This window comes from Muntiacus reevesi, chromosome 1, assembly GCF_963930625.1.
Source record: "Muntiacus reevesi chromosome 1, mMunRee1.1, whole genome shotgun sequence".
NCBI lineage: Eukaryota > Metazoa > Chordata > Mammalia > Artiodactyla > Cervidae > Muntiacus > Muntiacus reevesi.
In genome coordinates, this window is record NC_089249.1 from 41,970,929 (window position 1) to 41,991,057 (window position 20,129).

Consider the following 20,129-nt stretch of genomic DNA (forward strand, 5'->3'; position numbering starts at 1 on the left):
CACAAAGACAGAAATATAGATCAATGGAACAGAATAGAAAGCCCAGAGATAAATCCACGAACCTATGGACACCTCATCTTTGACAAAGGAGGCAAGGATATACAATGGAAAAAAGACAATCTCTTTAACAAGTGGTGCTGGGAAAACTGGTCAACCACTTGTAAAAGAATGAAACTAGAACACTTCCTAACACCATACACAAAAATAAACTCAAAATGGATTAAAGATCTAAATGTAAGACCAGAAACTATAAAACTCCTAGAGGAGAACATAGGCAAAACACTCTCCGACATAAATCACAGCAAGATCTTCTATGACCCACCTCCCAGAATATTGGAAATAAAAGCAAAAATAAACAAATGGGACCTAATGAAAATTAAAAGCTTTTGCACAACAAAGGAAACTATAAGTAAGGTGAAAAGACAGCCCTCAGATTGGGAGAAAATAATAACAAATGAGGAAACAGACAAAGGATTAATCTCAAAAATATACAAGCAACTCCTGAAGCTCAATTCCAGAAAAATAAACGACCCAATCAAAAAATGGGCCAAAGAACTAAACAGACATTTCTCCAAAGAAGACATACAGATGGCTAACAAACACATGAAAAGATGCTCAACATCACTCATCATCAGAGAAATGCAAATCAAAACCACAATGAGGTACCATTACACGCCAGTCAGGATGGCTGCTATCCAAAAGTCTACAAGCAATAAATGCTGGAGAGGGTGTGGAGAAAAGGGAACCCTCTTACACTGTTGGTGGGAATGCAAACTAGTACAGCCACTATGGAAAACAGTGTGGAGATTTCTTAAAAAACTGGAAATAGAACTGCCATATGACCCAGCAATACCACTTCTGGGCATACACACTGAGGAATCCAGATCTGAAAGAGACACGTGCACCCCAATGTTCATCACAGCACTGTTTATAATAGCCAGGACATGGAAGCAACCCAGATGCCCATCAGCAGATGAATGGATAAGGAAGCTGTGGTACATATACACCATGGAATATTATTCAGCCGTTAAAAAGAATTCATTTGAATCAGTTCTAATGAGATGGATGAAACTGGAGCCCATTATACAGAGTGAAGTAACCCAGAAAGATAAAGAACATTACAGTATACTAACACATATATATGGAATTTAGATAGATGGTAGCGATAACCCTATATGCAAAACAGAAAAAGAGACACAGAAGTACAGAACAGACTTTTGAACTCTGTGGGAGAAGGTGAGGGTGGGATGTTTTGAAAGAACAGCATGTATATTATCTATGGTGAAACAGACCACCAGCCCAGGTGGGATGCATGAGTCAAGTGCTCGGGCCTGGTGCACTGGGAGGACCCTGAGGAGTCGGGTGGAGAGGGAGGTGGGAGGGGGGATCGGGATGGGGAATACGTGTAACTATATGGCTGATTCATGTCAATGTATGACAAAACCCACTGAAATGTTGTGAAGTGATTGGCCTCCAACTAATAAAATAATATTTAAAAAAAAAAAAAAAGAGAGATCCCTAAAAGCAAAAAAAAAAAAAAAAAAAAAGAGTGGTGTCATCTGCATATCTGAGGTTATTGTTATTTCTCCCGGCAATCTTGGTTTCAGCTTGTGCTTCATCCATTCCAGCATTTCTCATGATGTACTCTGCATATAAGTTAAATAAGCAGGGTGACAATATACAGCCTTGACATACCCCTTTCCCAATTTGGAACCAGTCTGTTGTTCCATGTCCATGTTCCATGTCTGTTGCTTCTTGACCTGCATATAGATTTCTCAAGAGGCAGGTAAGGTTGTCTGGTATTCCTATCTCTTGAAGAATTTTCCACAGTTTCTGGTGATCCACACAATCAAAGGCTTTGGCATAGTCAATAAAGCAGAAGTAGATGTTTTTTTGGAACTCTCTTGCTTTTTTGATGATCCAACGGATGTTAGCAATTTGATCTCTGGTTCCTCTACCTTTTCTAAATTCAGCTTGAACATCTGGAAGTTCATAGTTCATGTACTATTGAAGCCTGACTTGGGGAATTTTCAGTATTACTTTGCTAGTGTGTGAGATGAGAGCAGTTGTGCAGTAGTTTGAACATTCTTTGGCATTGCCTTTCTTTGGGATTGGAGTGAAAACTGACCTTTTCCAGTCCTGTGGCCACTGATGAGTTTTCCAAATTTGCTGGCATATTGAGTGCAGCACTTTCATAGCATCATCTTTTAGGATCTGAAATAGCTCAACTGGAATTCCATCACCTCCACTAGCTTTGTTTGTAGCTAATGCTTCCTAAGGTCCACTTGACTTCACATTCCAGGATGTCTGGCTCTAGGTGAGTGATCACACCATCGTGATTATCTGGGTCATGAAGGTCTTTTTTGCACAGTTCTTCTGTGTATTCTTGCCACCTATTCATAATATCTTCTGCTTGTTAGGTCCATACCATTTCTGTCCTTTATTGTGCCTATCTTTGCATGAAATATTCCCTTGGTATCTCTAATTTTCTTGAAGAGATCTCTAGTCTTTCCCATTCTATTATTTTCCTCTATTTCTTTGTATTGATCATTGATCCATAAAATCTATGTCAAACAAAAAGGGATTGGTGTAAAACTTAGTTTTAAAATTGAAAGCAGCACTTTGGGAGTGACTGTTAAAGGAAATTAGTTTAAAAGTTTCTACAGCTTAGATGTCCAAATGCTAGGGAATGGTAGGGTGTAAAACATGATGTATCCACTTGAGGGAATACGATGCAGATATTAAAAAATAAGTTTGAGATGTAGAACAAAAGGTCACCTAAATTTCAGGTGAACAACACCCGATTGTTTTTAAGTTACATGAAAAACGTTTTAGTTTTAAGGTATACATAAATATTAATAGTTGCTGGGACATCATGATGGAAATGATAGTTGAATTTATTTTATAACTTTCATAATACTTCTGTCATTTTGTTGCTTTGATAATACATATGTTAGAGACAGAGAGTGGTGGTAAAGATTTTCTCCACTGGAAGTGGGAGGATAAGCTTGGCTCTTGCAGAAACCGTTTTTTTTTTTAATTTTTTTTTTTTTATTAGTTGGAGGCTAATTACTTCACAACATTTCAGTGGGTTTTGTCATACATTGATATGAATCAGCCATGGAGTTACACGTATTCCCCATCCCGATCCCCCCTCCCACCTCCCTCTCCACCCGACTCCTCTGGGTCCTCCCAGTGCACCAGGCCCGAGCACTTGTCTCGTGCATCCAGCCTGGGCTGGTGACCTGTTTCACCATAGATAATATACATGCTGTTCTTTCGAAACATCCCACCCTCACCTTCTCCCACAGAGTTCAAAAGTCTGTTCTGTACTTCTGTGTCTCTTTTTCTGTTTTGCATATAGGGTTATCGTTACCATCTTTCTAAATTCCATATGTATGTGTTAGTATGCTGTAATGTTCTTTATCTTTCTGGCTTACTTCACTCTGTATAATGGGCTCCAGTTTCATCCATCTCATTAGAACTGATTCAAATGAATTCTTTTTAACAGCTGAGTAATATTCCATGGTGTATATGTACCACAGCTTCCTTATCCATTCATCTGCTGATGGGCATCTAGGTTGCTTCCATGTCCTGGCTATTATAAACAGTGCTGCGATGAACATTGGGGTGCACGTGTCTCTTTCAGATCTGGATAAACCATTTTTTTAAGGGCCAGTGTGAAGGTGGTGGTGGTGGTTTAGTCGCTAAGTCATGTCTGACTCTTGCGATGCCATGGACTGTAGCCTGCCAGGCTCCTCTGTTCATGGGATTTTCTGAGCAATACTGGAGTGGGTTCAGTGTGAAAGTGAAGTCGCTCAGTCGTGTCCGACTCTTTGGGACCCTGTGGACTGTGTCCATGGGATTTTCCAGGCAAGAGTACTGGAGTGGGTTGCTATTTCCTTCTCCAGGGGATCTTCGCGACCCAGGGATGGAACCCCAGTCTCCCGCATTGTAGGCAAACACTTTACCGCGTGAGCCACCAGTGAAGATAGTGAAGTGAAATTAGAATCCAACAGTTCCTGAGGCAGCCACCAGGGGGCACCACCAGCCCAGAGCAGGTTGATACCTAGTGGCAAACTCAACCTACGCCAGACTTGGTGTCTTGTCTGTATTCACAGATGTTTACTAATTGTGTTTGTAATACTGTTTCTGAATCTGCCCATGTTGCTGGATTGAGATTACCCCATAAAAATGAATTATCTACCTCCCGCTTAGAGTGAAATCCAGTAGATATTTTTGGTGGTTTGTTTAGAGGTGAACTCAATTTCCTGTGATTGACTAATATTTACAGACCAAAAGTTCGAAAGATGATAGTGCACTCTGTTCATTCTCTAAGACCATTGCAGCTGGACATTATTTCATGTCAGTTTGTTTGCTTTTGCAGCTTGGTGGTCTGTGATGCCACCAAGGACCAGAATAGACTAGAATAGGGGAATTCAGAAATAGAATAAATTGAGAGTCTGTTGGCTCAGCTGGTCTCCAACTTTTAATAGTCAATACTTAAATTGTTTTATCTCATGAAGTCGCTTGCATATGAAACTCCAAAGAGGGGCTGAGTACACAAGGCTGTTTCCCAGCGCCTTCTGTAGCTCGTGTCTATCTGACTGACAGCCCAACGGCAAGCTTCAGAGGGTGAGGTCAATGGAACAGGTGTGGAGGAGCCCAGCGTGGTTCTAGGATCTTAGCCAATAGATGAATCTTATCAAGAAAGTGAACTAGCCCTCACTTTGTTTTATTTATAACCTTGCATTCTTGAGAAAGAAAACAGCTATTTTGGTCATTGTTGTCAATGGGCTTAACTTCTGAGTTTACATACATCACAGAGCATTTACTTAGTCCTTTTTTTTTTTTAATTTTAAAATGAAATATGATGAGTCCTGCTCTTTTTAAAAATATCTGACACAGCCTAAAAATACAGATGCTGTTTATCTCACGGTGACAATATGCCTGACCGATGTCATATTACCTGCAGCAGTAACTCTTTTCTTCAACTTTGTTGGATGTTCCGGCATCAGAATTCTATTTGAAAGTGTCCTAGAGCAGGCACCCACAAACTTTTTTCTGTCAGGGGCCAAATAGTAAGTGTTTTAGGCTTTTCAGGCAAGTCTTTTAGCCTTAGTGGGCCATATGCAACCTGTCAGACATCCTCACCTCTGTCCTTGCAGTAAGAGACAGTCATAGACAATACGTGAACAAATGAACGTGCTTGTGTGCCAATAAAACTTTATTTATGGAAACTGAAATGTAAATTTCATATAATTTTCATGTGTTACAAAATATCCTTTCTGATTTTTTTTTTCAATCATTTTAGAATGTAGAAGCCATTCGTAGCTTGCAAGCCTTATAAAGAGAGGTGGCAGAGACTTCTCTGGTGGCCCAGTGGCTAAGACTCTGCAATCCCAGTGCAGGGGGCCTGGGTTTGATCCCTATCAGGGAACTAGATCCAACATGCTGCAACTAAGAGTTCCAGTGCTGCAACTAAAGACCCCATATTGCTACAACTAAGACCCAGCACAGGCAAATCAATAAAAAAAAATATTAGAGAGAGAGATGGCAGGCTAGATTTGGCTCTCAGGCCATAATTTGCTGACCCCTGTCCTAGATGGATTAATAAGTAACAGTTCTAAAGGACCTCAAGTGGTGTGGAGTTTAGAGAGTAGTCAAAGATGTCATAAATGTGAATGTGCCTCTGGATCTATTTGTTAGGAGAGAGGAGAGTGAGGGCTGGTTTAGAACTGGTATTGAGGGGATCTGAAATAGAAGAGGGAGAAGAGAACAGAGAGTGAACCAGTGAATGCTGGAAAATTCCTTTGCTTCCTTCCTTGTGTTGTTGCAGTTCTAACTGAAGTGTAATGATTCACCCAGTAGCAGAGTAGCGCATGCTGAGTTGCCTCTGTTGTGTGCATGTCTTTGCAACCCTATGGACTGTAGCCCGCCAGGCTCCTCTGTCCATGGAATTCTCTAGGCAAGAATACTGGAGTGGGTTGCCATGCCTTCCTCCAGGGGATCTTCCCGACCCAGGAACCCAAGTCTCTTATGTCTCCTCCAGTGGCAGGCGAGTTCTTTATCACTAGTGCCACCTGGGAAGTCCTAAGTAGCAGAATAATATGGTGCAATTCAACTGGCCTTTCCCTGCCCCAGATTGCTTTAACTGGCCGTTTCAGTTAGAGTTGTCATAAACAGCATGTGTGACAAAGAGCAAAATTCTTACCTTTCTCAAGCAGGAGGGGCATCTGAGGCTGGTTCCTCCTCCGCAGGAGTTGGGACTGTGATTGCCTGCTTTTTATGTCAGCCACGTGGCCAGCATGACTTCAAATACTGGTCCATGGTCTTCAGAACCTGAGATACTGGCTATAGAATTTTAATCTTCAAGAGTCAAAAGGAGGGGACTTCACTGGTGGTCCAGTGATCAAGACTCCACACTTAGGGGCATGGATTCCATCCCTGGTTGAAGAACTAAGATCCAAGCAAGAATACTGGAGTGGGTTGCCATTTCTTCCTCCAGGGGATCTTCCCGACCCAGAGATTGAACCCACGTCTCCTGCATTGCAGGCAGATTCTTTACCACTGTGCCACCTGGGAAGCCCTTGCTGCCCCCACTGAACTCCTCTTAGCATCTTTGCTGGCCCCTCCCACCTCCTCCTTCCTCTAGAAGGAAGATACCACTACTCTAGAAATAAACCAGAGCTTCTGCAGGAGAGGCCAGGTCCTTACATCATGAAATATTGGGCTTCCCTGATGGCTCAGTGGTAAAGAATACACCTGCAATGCAGGAGCCCCAGGTTTGATCCCTGGATCTGAAAGATCCCCTGGAGGAGGGCATGGCAACCCACTCCAGTATTCTTGCCTGGAGAATCCCCATGGACAGAGGAACCTGACGGGCTACAGTCCATAGGGTCACAAAGAGTCAGACACGACTGAAGTGACTTAGCCCCCATTCACGTACCATGAAATATCAGGTAGCAACAGTCTGAGGTCTTATTGAATAAGCTAATAACGTTTGTCTCTTCTGTCCTCCCTTCATATGGAAATGTCGAAGTCTTCCTAATATTTTCTCTCCATTTTCAGATTTCCCATCTTTGGCCAGAACTGATTTGCCAAGCCCAGGGGTAGCCCAGGAAAACTCCCTCTTCCATGGCACGTCTTCCCATGCCATCACTCCCACTCCCCAGCCTCCAACCCGTGACTCAGAGCCCACGGTCTTATGGAGAGATTCACTTTCTCAGACGTCTGGATCCTCGGATCACTTGGAGAAACTACTCAAGTTTGATCCAGAGAGTCCACCATCGTCTGATTATAAAGAAGAAGGCCACTCTCAGACGTCACAGTCTTCCTCAGGACCAGCAATAGCCAGTCTATTGCCCGAGAACGTGACAGCGGTCCCCTCTACGATGACGGTGTCTTCTCTGCACACCATCCTGGCCACTCCGAAGGCTCTCTCCGCATCCCTTCCCGTCACCAACACGGCAGTGATGCCATCTCTGACTTGGCAGCCTCAGAGAGCCACCTCCGCCCCACCCGCAGCCATGATCACTAGCCCGACCACAACTGCGGTTTTGACTTCCATCTCCAGGGCATCCACGGACTCTCGAGGCCCACCGGCCACGGTGCCCTTTGGAGACATCGCCAATCTGACTTGGAGCGCAGAGGGTGCCGGGGCCTCTGTTACATTTCCTTTGTCAAATGTGGAGTATCCCGCTACAAATATGACAGCTTCCCAGGAGAATGCGAAGGCCAGTGCAGACGAGCCCGCCCTGAGCAGTGCTCCAGGAAGCCAGCAAGGCCTTGCCTTTGAGCAGTGGCTCCTGATTGGGACCATGCTCTTCGGGGTCCTCTTTCTTGCCATAGGCCTGGCCCTCTTGGGCAGAATGTTCCTAGAATCCCTCCGCAGAAAACGTTACTCGAGGCTTGATTATTTGATCAATGGCATCTACGTGGACATCTAAGGGGATGTCTCTTAATTTGTGTAGTTACTGCTAGCCTCACTGCAGCGAGTTTCTGCTGACCTTCTGATCTTCACAGGATTTTTCAAGTGTTTTGAAGATAGGCAGATGCCTCTTACTGCATTCTTTTTGCTTGTTCTTTGAAGAGAAAGGGGGCAAAGAAATAAATGGGGTGGCATGAGTGATCTGTCTCTAAACCATTAGATGAAAACAAAACTCTACCTAAAGCAATAAAGAAAAATTGCCACATAAATTGGAGAGCGACTGGCTTTTTTACAGAGAAAAAGGGTTAGGATTCCTAGGCTCCATTTCACTAATGTTTCTGGTTCCAGATAAAGCTGACTGTTTATGATATTAATTCTAATGGATTTACTTTCCTTTTTATAAGAATTCCAATAAAACTTATTCCAGATGTAGTTCCTTCCAATTAAATATTTGAATAAATCTTTTGGTACTCAGTAATGTTCCTGTAAGTGACACATCCAGTTGGATAACTTTAAATTTATTCCCACCAGCAAAATGATTAAATGATGAAAATATGTGTTCTAAGTTAAAATGACAACCCCCCCTTTTCCCATCAGTGAACAAAAGGGAGTCCTTAGGGAGAATTCTAGCAGAATATTAGCCTGCAAGGAGACAATGATAAGTGAGTTCTGATACATGGCCAAATCTACTTTGGGTCTGTTCTAGCTATTTTTTTTTTTTCCAAAAAATAAAATACAACAGGCGTTTTCTAAGCTTAAGTAAGTTTAAAATGTAACAGTATGATTTATAATTCCTTATCTAAACTTGACCAATAGTCAATTTTGGCTTTACTTGGAATAACAATGGAAATAACAGATAACACTTAAAATGACAGGCATACACCATTTTATTGTTCTTCACTTTATCACGCTTTGCAGATACTGCATTTTTTACAAATTGAAGATTTATGAGAACTCGGCTTCAAGCAAGTTTGTTGGCACCATTTTTCAGCAGCCTTTGTTCAATTCATGTCTCTGTGTCACATTTTTGTTAAGTCTCACGCTTTTCAGGCTTTTTCATAATTATTGTATTGGTTCTCGGGATCTGTAATCAATGATCTTTGATGTTACTGCTATGAATTGCTGAAGGCTCAGATGATGGTTAGCATTCTTTTTAGCAATATTTTAATATTAAGGTATATACTTTTTTTTTTAGACAGTGCTGTTACACTTACTATTCAGTATGGTATAAACGTAACCCTGTAGGCTTTGGGAAACAAAAAAATTTGTGTGACTCACTTTCTTGCCGTAGTCGCTTTACTGCAGTGATCTGGAACCAAACTCACAGCTTCTCTGAGGTCTGCCTGTATTGTTGAATGATTTTGTTGTTCAGCCGCTAAGTCATGTCCGACTCTTTTGTGAACCCGTGGACTGTAGCACACCAGGCCTCTCTGTCCTCCACTCTCTCCTGGAGTTTGCTCAAATTCACATCCATTGAGTCAGTGGTGCTATCTAACCATCTCATCTTCCCCTTGTCCTCTGGCCTGCAATCTGTCTTTCCCAACATCAGGGTCTTTTCCAACGAGTCAGCTCTTTAATTCAGGTGGCCAATGTATTGGTGCCTTAGCTTCAGCAACAGTCCTTCCAATGAACATTCAGGGTTGATTTCCTTTAGTATCAACTGGTTTGATCTCCTTGCAGTCCAAGGGACTCTCAAGAGTCTCCTCCAGTACCACAATCTGAAAGCATGAATTCTTTGGCATTCACTCTTCTTTATGGTCCAGCTCTCACATCCACACATGATTACTGGAAAAATTATAGCTTTGACTATACGGACCTTTGATTAGTATGCTGTAATTTTTATTGATTAGTTATGACAGCGTCTGAAGTGAAACTGGGGTAACTGGGAATCTAGGAGGCTGCCTGGGTAGATTTGGTCCTTTCCTGGTGTCATCAGGGTTTTTAAAGACAAAAGTGGGATTCATGTGAGAATTTATACAGTGACCACTAGAGGGCAGTAGCTGGTTAATAAGCAGAGACCAGGAAGGCAAATGCAGACAAAGACAAACAGGCTTGCCTTTTCTCATCCCTCCTTCCCATCCCCTTGCCTGGTACCCCCTCCCCTCCTCCCTGGTTTACACTAAGCTCATAAAGCTCATTAAGAGGAAAGCTGACCTATTGAAAATACTACTTTTCATATATTTTCCAACTTAACAGCTTGACACAAATCTCCAAGGGGTTTACATAAGCTTTAAGTAGGTTGAATAAATAAAACCTTGACTCAATTTAATTTAACAAGTATTTATTGAATATCCACATGTAGACCAGAATCAGATTAGTAACTAAGTGCTTTGGAATTTGAACGTTTCTCCTCTTTCTGTTAACAGAATTGGATAGTGGAAATAAGGCTTTCAGTGGCTTTTATAAAGGCCTTCTCCTGGATCTTCTGTAGTTCTCCACCCAACTTGCAGTCTTTCTTGTGATGGAGAACCTGAATTGGGAACCTGGACAAGAGATGCTATGGGCCGCACCTCTGGCTGTGACTGTGAGGGTTTGGACTGTAGGGGAACCGCTGAGCAGAGACGTCCTTTCCTGGGAGAAAGAGTAGCTCTTCTGACATCATTCTCTGCTTATTAACCCATCACTGTGGGTGAGATGCTGCACGGGGCAGTCAAAGGGGGAGAAGCCTGCATCTGTTTCCTTTGAAATAACTTTCAGAGTGACTGGCCTATCCAAGCTTCTCGACCAAGTGAACTAAATTTATGTACCTCTTCCTTTAGTTCAAGGGAAGGAAAGTGACAGCCTAGAACAGATGAGAAGACGAGGAAGGTCCCCCAGCTCAAGGATACCCTCTCTCCATATTTCATCAAGTTACTCACCTAGGTCAAAAAGCAAACTCTTAGAAAAGCTAACGACCAGGGCTTCTCTAGTGGCTCAGTGGTAAAGAATCCACCTGCCAACGCAGGAGACGTGGGTTCCATCCCTAGTCTGGAAAGATCCCGCATGCCGTGGAGCAACTAACCCGGTGCACCATGACGACTCAGCCGTGCTCTGGAGCCCAGCTACTGAAGCCTGGGCATCCCGGAGCTCATGCTCTGCAACCAGAGAAGCCACTGCAGTGAGAAGCCCGCTCACCACAACTAGAGAAAGGTCCACGCAGCAATGAAGACCCAGCACAGCCATAAGTAGATAAATAAACAACAATTACTTTAAAAAAGAAAGCTTAAGGATAAAGGAATAAAGGGTAAACCTGAAGATAAAGCCTATGAAGCTTATTCCCTCTGGATGGACACTGCTCTGCTCTTGTTTCTCAGTTCCTGCTCACCTGAGTGAGGCAGCCTTGAAATCTTTGGCTTCTAGACTGGGGGCGGGGGCGGGCACTGTGGATTTTCCTTGCAGCAGGCAGCCCAGCTCCACTTTTGCCTCATTTGTTTTTTGGTTGGAAGTGCCAGATTCTTCCCTAGCCCCTCTTGCAGTTAGGGATAGGCCTGTGACCTTTCTAGCTGAAAGGAAACCTACTGGGGGCTTCTAGGAAAGGTTATCCTCCTTTACCTACACAAGGTAAAAAGCCCCTATTTCCTGCTAGGAATGATGCTCATGTGAGGACTTACTACTTGGAGCTACTGCAGCCTTTCTGCCACCATGAGGAAGCAATCACTAACAAACTGACAGTGAAGAGTGGAATGTGGAAAGAGTCTGGTCCTTGATAAGTTGGTGAAGCAACAGCACCAACATGTAACTGCCCACTTCCAGTCTTATTCTGTGAAAATAAATCTCTAATATGATTGAGGGCAGGAGGAGAAGGGGTTGACAGAGGATGAGATGGTTGGATGGCTTCACCAACTTAATGGACATGAGTTTGGTAAACTCTGGGAGTTGGTGATGGACAGGGAGGCCTGGTGTGCTGTGGTTCAAGGTGTCACAAAGAGTTGGACATGACTGAGCGACTGAACTGAACTGAACTGAACTGATGTGTATTTCTTCCAGTCAAATATTCCATTACTTATTAATAAGGATAGCAAACACTCACAAGATACTTACACTGTATGCCAGGTGCCCTTTTATGTATATTAACTCACTTTGTTCCTGTAACAACCTCATGAGGAATTTTTATCCTCACTTTGCAGATGAGGAAACTGAGGCACAGAAAAGCTTAACTGATTTGCCTGAGCTTACTTGCTGGGTGAGGTCTTCCCTGGTGGCTCAGATGGTAAAGAATCTGCCTGCAATGCAGGAGACCTGGGTTTGATCCCTGGGTTGGGAAGATCCCCTGAAGAAGGGAATGGCAACCCATTTCAGTTTTCTTGCCTCGAAAATTTCATGGACAGAGGAACCTGGCAGGCTACAGTCCATGGGTTCACAAAGAGTCGGGCACAACTGATTGACTAAGACAACAACAACTTACTGGGTGATCTGGCTCCAGAGTTCCCACTCTTACAGTCTTATAACTGGAAAGATAAGCAATGTAACAATAATAACAAAAGAAGTTTGCAGGAGATCAGATATATTCTAGATAACAGCTTTCAAATAGTGTTGAACCAAATGATAGATACCATGAGTCAGAGCATGGAAATTAAGAGATCAGAGGTCTCATTCTGGAGCAGGCCTCTCAGCTGCTGTTGTCCTATTTTCCTGATCGGTCACTGGCCACCTGTGCCAAAGTTAGTGGTCACTCTTTAGTGGGGGCCACACTCTTGAGTAGAGAATCCATCGTGTCCATGTTCTCGCATCTGGGTTAATATTGTCACCAGCCGCCCAGTCTTCCCCGTACTGAGCAGCTTCAGAGTCACACTTCGCTTCTCCCTGTCCCTCAACCTCGAGACCCAGTGTTTACCGTGTGTTATCTATTCTCTTTCAAAAATGCTTCTCAAAGTCGACCCTTCCCACTGCCACCTCCTGTTTGGTCTCCCTAAATTGTTTCTCCTTCCTCTGCTCCCAAATTACATACTTCTTCCATTCAACCTCCAGTTCCCTTAAAAGCACGACACACACAGTGTATCATGCATTACACCTCTGTGCCCCATTACCTGCAGGGGCGATCATCCACTGAATGTAGCCTAACCAGGCTCCCATATTCTAGCCCCAACCTAACTGTCCTCCGGCTGCCTTCCCTCCCATAAAACCTGGGCTGCAGCTCCACACACCTTCTCACTGTTTCACAAAAGTGCCAGGCACTTCATGAGATGTCCTATTCCCTCTGCTTGTAAATAGCCCCCCTTCACCTGGCAAATGTCCACTCTTCTTTCAAGACTCAACTCAAACATCACCTCCACCGCAGTCTTCCCAGCATCCCCCAGGAGAGGTATTTTTCCTCCTGGATTTCTGGCACGGCTCTTGATTTATGCCATCAGCAGGACATTTCCATGGTCTCTTTGTGTGTATCAGTTTATATATAATATTGTGTTTGAGAGCAATACTCCTCTGATTCTTTCATATTCATTGTGTGCCTGGAACTCACTACACCCAATAAATGATCACAAGTGAATTTTAAAACCTGTTCATTGAAGTTCATGCCTTTCAGCAGCCGGCAGTAATGTAATCGACTGGATGTGTAACAGCTTCTATATCATGAAGAGAAAATCCAGCAAGACCGCACTTCTATGCGTAGTTTTTAGGAGAATGGAATACAATCCAGGTGCATAGTGATGAAATGTGTACTCTTATTTTAATGAAGACCATGTGCTGAGGAATCAGTAGATAAGCATTTTGATTTTGTTTATTTCTCTTCTTAAAGTTAAAGTAGTACTGTTTATTTAGCTTTCAGAGAAGGTGAGCTGCCAGAATGGGTTTTTGTGGGCACTTTTATATTTTTGGTTAATTTTTTTAAAATTTATTTTATTTAAGAACAGTTGATTTACAGTGTTGTGGCAACTGCTAATCTGTTCTCCATGTCTGTAAGTCTGCTTCTGTCTCATAGATAAATTCATCTGTGTCATATTTTAGATTTCACATGTAAGTGATGTAATATTTGTCTTTCTGACTTACTTTACTTAGTATGATCATCTCTAGGTCCATCCATGTTGCTGCAAATAGCATTACTGCCTTCTTTTTGGCTGAGTAATATTCCTTTATGTGTGTATATATGTATATACACATATATATACCGTATCTTTATCCACTCATCTGTTGGTGGACATTTAGGTTGCAACCATGTCTTGGCCATTGTGAATAATGCTGCTGTGACCATAAGCATGCATGTATATATATATTTTTTGCATGTATATTTTTTAATTATAATTTTGCATGTATATTTTTGAATTATAATTTTGTCCAGATATCTGCCCAGGAGTGGGACTGTTGGATCATTTGGCAGCTTTATTTTTAGCTCTCTGAAGAACCTCCATACTCTTTTCCACATTGGCTACATTTTTGTTTAATTTTAAGGCAACTTTTAAAAGACATTTATTGCCAAAATAAATCCCAGAATCTAAGTTATCTGTCCCCAGATTATGATGTTGGTTAACAAAAGAGTCAAAACTAAAACCTTCTGGTTCGTATTCTTTCCACCAAGCTGTCCTACTGTGAGCAGGACTGTGTCTCTATTGAAATAGCACATCTTGTAATACACATACCCAGACATTGGGGAAGGAGGTATTTAATTTTGAGTTTGAATCTCATTATATCCTATGTAATTTATAATATCTTTAGTAAACTTTGTTTTTGTTTTTTTTTTGGCTATGACTCATGGGCTTCCCTGGTGGCTGAGACGGTAAAGAATCTGCCTGCAATGAAGGACAAGATGCCCTGCAAAGGGAATGGCAACCCACTCCAGTATTGTTGCCTGGAGAATCCCATGGACAGAGGAGCCTGGTGGGCTACACTCCATAGGGTCACAAAGAGTCGGACACGAGTGAGCGACCCAGCATGTGCGCATGTATAGCATGTGGGACCTTGGTTCCCCGACCAGGAATTGAACCCGGGCCCCTTGCAGTAGAAGCGTAGAGTCTTAACCACTGGACTAACAGGGAAATCCCAGTAAACCTTTGTTTTTCATCTGTTCTCAAAGAGAAATATCCATTTACGATTAAATATTTGAAAATGAGGACGCATGAGACTGATTCAAGTCTAAATTCTGTGTCAGTGCTTATATGCAAAAGCTGTCTTTGTTAAAAGCCAGCAGCATGATTCTGTAACATTATATTTGTATTCACCTTTTTATATGGACAGTCAGTTTTCCCAGCAATACTGAGAAATACTGGAAAGCCAGCACTCCATCTCACTCTTCTTTTTATCTGCTAGAGTCACTTATTGTTTGCTACCTGTGGCTGGCGCTCACGCCTATTTTTTTCTCACCGGTCCTAACTACAGTGCAGTGAGGGATACGAAAGATACAGCTCAGAGAATGGAAGGCCTTGCCCTGTCTCCTCTGCCTCTCCATCCTTGCTTTTGTTGCTGTGACAAGTGTTGCCAGCTCGTGCATTGAATAAGTTGCCAGTAAATGTCTGTTAGTTTGAACCTCTTCTGGACTTTTTATTGATTTTGATCTGGGGGTGTGTGTGTGTGTGCATGCTCAGTCAGGGTAGTATCTGACTCTTTGTGACCCCATAGACTATAGCCTGCCAGGCTCCTCTGTCCATAGGATTTCCAGGCAAGAATACTGGAGTGGGTAACCATTCCCTTCTCCAGGGGTTCTTCCCGACCCAGGAATCAAACCCAAGTTTCTCGCGTCTCCTGCATTGGCAGATGGATTCTTTACCACTGTGTCACCTTAGTGTTTGGCCTGTTCTCACAATTGCTGAAAACTCACTCCCACCACCAGAGGTAAAAGGAAGCCCTGACTAGCCATCCCAATACACACCTGACCACACACATTTGCAGACATTTTATTTTATTGGCCACACATCATGGTGTGTAAAATCTTAGTTCCCTGACCAGGGATGGAACCTGCACCTCCTCCAGTGGAAGCATAGTCTTAACCACCAGACCACCAGTGAATTCCCTTGATGCATTTTTATACTTAGTAATAATAATAAAAAAAAAAAACCAAAACCTAAGAAGTCTAAAATGATAATATAAAAAAATAGAATTAGGAGCTATCATATAAGAAGTGAAGAAATGAAGGGGACTTCCCTGGTGGTCCAATGGTTAAGGCTCTACCTTCCCAATGCAGGGGGCTTGGGTTTAATCCCTTTTCAGGGGACTAGATCCCACATGCAACAACTAAGATGTGGCTAGGGAGAGAACGGGGGTGCATAGGTGAATGAGAGGATTCCAGATGAACTAGTTCCAGATGAACTAGCCCACAAATGATGTCATTGTTTAATATTTAATGAAACTATGAAAGCAAAAAGTGAAAGTGAAAGTCGCTCTTTGTGACCCCATGGACTATACAGTCCATGGAATTCTCCAGGGCAGAATACTGGGGAGGGTAGCCTTTCTCTTCTCCAGGGGGTCTTCCCAACCCAGGAATCGAACCCATGTCTCCCGCATTGCAGGTGGATTCTCTACCAGCTGAGCCACAAGAGAAGCCTAAGAACACTGGAGTGGGTAACCTATCCCTTCTCCAGCGGATCTTCCTGACCCAGGAATCGAACCAGGGTCTCTTGCATTGTGGGCAGATTCTTTGCCGGCTGAGCTATCAGGGAAGCCGTAATGAAACTATACATGGTGCAAAATCAGCCTCAGCCCGTGTCCGTAACAAAGCACTTACAGTGTGCCTTGCTGGGCCCACCAGGTGCAGCGGCATGCAGACCAAACACTGCTGCCGCACAACCTTCTTTTTGGATGCCCCAGGGTGAAGAGGAACAGGGGCTGTTGCATTTTGGGGAGCTGGCATGGAACTACAATTATCCAGTTCCTCCTGCCCCGGCCTTCCAGGCAGGCCTTCTCGGAACTCAAGTCAGTTTTCTGAGCATCTTGGCTTTCTTCTCATCTCCTTCAGTCAACATCATCAGCAATCTTTGGCCTTGAAGCAGGAGCAGGGGAGGGGGGAAGCCAAAAGCTGCTCTCTTTTTTAAAAAATGAAAGCCTTTGCATTAGGAGGACTTTGTCCTGCAAGGGCAGGTTACACTCCCCCCCACCCCCATCACCCCACCCAGCCGCAATAACACAGTATACCCTTGGCTGGATTTGTGGCCTCCCTTGCTCCCCCCTTGCTGAGGAGAGAAAAAGGGCACAGCTTTGAGAAAAACAAGTATCAAGGGTTGATGTGTGTGTTGAACTTTAAAATGCTAAATGACGGTGAAAAATATTTTGGAAAAGAAACGATCTTCCAAATTGTGCTACATAGTAAAGTTAATGGAGCCCATATGGCGTCTACTAAGACTTAGAAAAACAAACTAAAAACAATACTTTAGCGCCTGCCAGGCTGAAATGTGATCTACTTCTTAATATTCACTCAACCCAGAGTAAAATGCTTTAAAATGGTAATGATCCCAAAGTGCAGGCTGAGCTTGGTGGATAAACAACAGACCTCAAACAACAGTGGGAGTGGGGAGGGAGGTAGTGTTCTGTTCTGATCCCAGCTCTGCCAAATCAGGCAAAGGGCTTAATCTTCTGGTTCCTTCTCAATTTTCTCAGCTCTAAAATGGGGCTAGCAGGACTTCACAAAGAGTTTTTATAAGTCCTACTAAGACGACTGTAAAGCGCTTTACAAATGTTGAAGAACTGATGCTTTTTTCATAACTGGGCTTTGTAACATCCTTCATTACCCATTCGGTGGTGTGGAAATAAACTGAGGAGCCAAATGAGCACAGAGGCTATTTATTTGGAGCTTGCTTTGGGGAGGGAGGCAGCCACCGCCACTTGCATTAGGCAGAGCCTCAGGGCAGAGAGAGAGAGGGGAAGCTTCATAATGAGAAAAAGGGGAGGCTTTGGAGGTGCACTGGTTGGAGGTCCTTGGCATGGGGATGATGGACGCGGGCTACCAAAAAGTGAGCCAACCTGTGTGATTGGTTTGGGGGGCATCTTTGGCTTTCTCAGGTTGGTACTGGGGCTCCTGAGTTGGAAGCCGACTGGTTTGGTTTCCCCAGCTAGTTGTGGAAGTTGTGAGTCAGAGTTCTATTGTCTTAGATGGTTTGGCCATTGTCTATTTGTATGTTCGGTCTCTCAGTGGGAAATAGAAGGTGAGAGGGGTCTGATCAGCCCAGATCAAAACTAGACACCTGTCTAGTAGCCTCGGGAATAACTTGTAGTTTTTGTACCTTTTCGTCACTTTTAGAAGCAGCAGATTGAGAAGCCAGACTGATGAGCCAACAGTTTCACTCTGTGAGATCAATGGGCACCATGCCTGGGATTCCCTGGTAGCTCAGACAGCGAAGCGTCTGCCCGCAATGCGAGAGACCCAGGTTCGATCCCTGGGTTGGGAAGATCCCCAGAGAAGGAAATGGCAACCCACTCCAGTACTCTTGCCTAGGAAATTCCTTGGATGGAGGAGCCAGGTGGGCTACAGTCCTTGGGGTCGCAAAGAGTCTGGACACGACTGAGCGACTTCACTTTCACTTTCTTTCTTTGGCTGGGTGAACAATGAGGTGGGTGGGGAGGGCGGATGGGTGGGTGGTGACGCTAGTCCTCCCCCCAAAACACCCCAGGGACCTGAGCCGAGTCAGGTAACCTCTCAGGTCTTCAGTTTTCTTGTGAATAGGGAGGGAATTCCTATCTGTCTAGCCTATCTCATTGTTGGGTTTTGAGAATAAGTGGCTTCATGTTTGTAAAAGAATCCCATAAAGCAGGTATTTAAAACTCTGTAAAGGAGGTATTTTATAAGGCATTTTAGAAGTTTGAGAAGGAAGACTGTGACTTAAGCCTTTGAAGTTTCATTGCATGGGCTGGAGTCTTGAAAATTTTCTGTGTGTCCTGTGGGAAGACAGGCTAACTCTCCCTCAGACGCCCCACCTGTCCCACCTCTGCCTCCGTTAGGGCTGCCTCGTCCCCACACCTCTGTGCCTCCGTTTTCTTTTTTCTTTTTGCCACGCCGTTCGGCTTCCAGGATCTTAGTTCCCTAAGCAGGGATGGAGCTGGTGCTCTCTTCATTGGTAGCTCGGAGTCCTAACCACTGGAACCACCAGGGAATTCCCCGCACCTCCATTTTCCATCTTTGTGCATAGGATCACTAGGAACTTAAGAATTTCTTTAGTTCCTTGCAGGCAAGTTGCATGCTTGGCTTGTACCTCCACTGATTCATCCATTTGTTCAAAAAGAATGGGTGTCTTATTGTAAAGTCTTGGGTTTTTTTTTAATGTTTCTTTTGGCTATGCTGGGTCTTCACTGCTCCGTGAGGGATTTCTCTAGTTGCAGGACTCAGATTTCTCATTGTGGTGGCTTCTCTTATTGCGCAACTTGGGCTCTAGGGTGTACAGGGGCCCACACTAGTTGTGGTGCTTGGGCTTAGTTGCCGCTCAGCATGTGGGATCTTCCCAGGCCAGGGATTGAACCCGTGTCTGCTGCATTGGCAGGCGGATTCTTAACCACTAGACCACCCGGGAAGAGCTTGTTCTTAGTTTTAAATGAAGTAATAAATCTTTAATTTCTCATTAAAATTTCTTATATGATATTGGTAGTTATAACCAATATAAACAAAATCTCTATAGATCAACAATAGTTAAGAGTGCAAAGGTACCCTGAGACCAAAATATCCGTTAACCACTGTTTTAGATAACCTTATCCTTTGTTTCATCTAATGATTCTACACCTAGGATTCCATTCTAAGGACATAGAATTGCACATAAAATTTATGCACAGTTTGTTTCTTGCAGCACATTTATCAGTAGAATCAACCTAAGACTCTAAATATGATTAAATAATTCATAGTACATTTATAAGCTAGAATATTATATAGTTAGTGAACATGCAAAGAATTTTAATGATATAGATAACTAATTTTCAACAAAGGTGCCAAGAATATACAATGGGAAAAGGTCTATCTCTTCAACAAATGGTGATGGAAAAATTGAATCCACATGCAAAAGAATGAAATTGGACCCTCATCTTACGCTGTACAAGAAAATCAACACAAAATGGATTAAAGACTTAAATTTAAGATATGAAGCCATAAAACTCCTAGAAGAAAACACAGGCAGTAAACTCTTTGATATCAGTCTCAGCAGTATCTTTTTTGATCTGTCTCCTCAGGCAAGGGCAACAAAAGCAAAAATAAATAAGAGGGACTACATCAAACTAAAAAGCTTTTGCATAGAGAAGGAAATCATCAACTAAATGAAAATGCAGTCTACTGAATGGGAATATAATATTTGTAAATGGTATATCCAATAAGGGGTTAATA

The 20,129-nt window shown here is 43.2% G+C and overlaps 1 protein-coding gene across 1 annotated transcript in view; it reads left to right on the plus strand.

Annotated features, from left to right (window-relative positions):
- The window catches only part of MANSC1 (MANSC domain containing 1), a 29,118-nt gene extending 20,756 nt beyond the window's left edge, over positions 1-8,362 (plus strand). The window contains exon 4 of the mRNA XM_065941170.1: positions 7,072-8,362. Coding sequence (XP_065797242.1) covers positions 7,072-7,949 — 878 coding nt within the window. The 3' untranslated portion in view covers positions 7,950-8,362. The remainder of the gene's footprint in view (positions 1-7,071) is intronic.
- Positions 8,363-20,129: the final 11,767 nt, after the last annotated feature.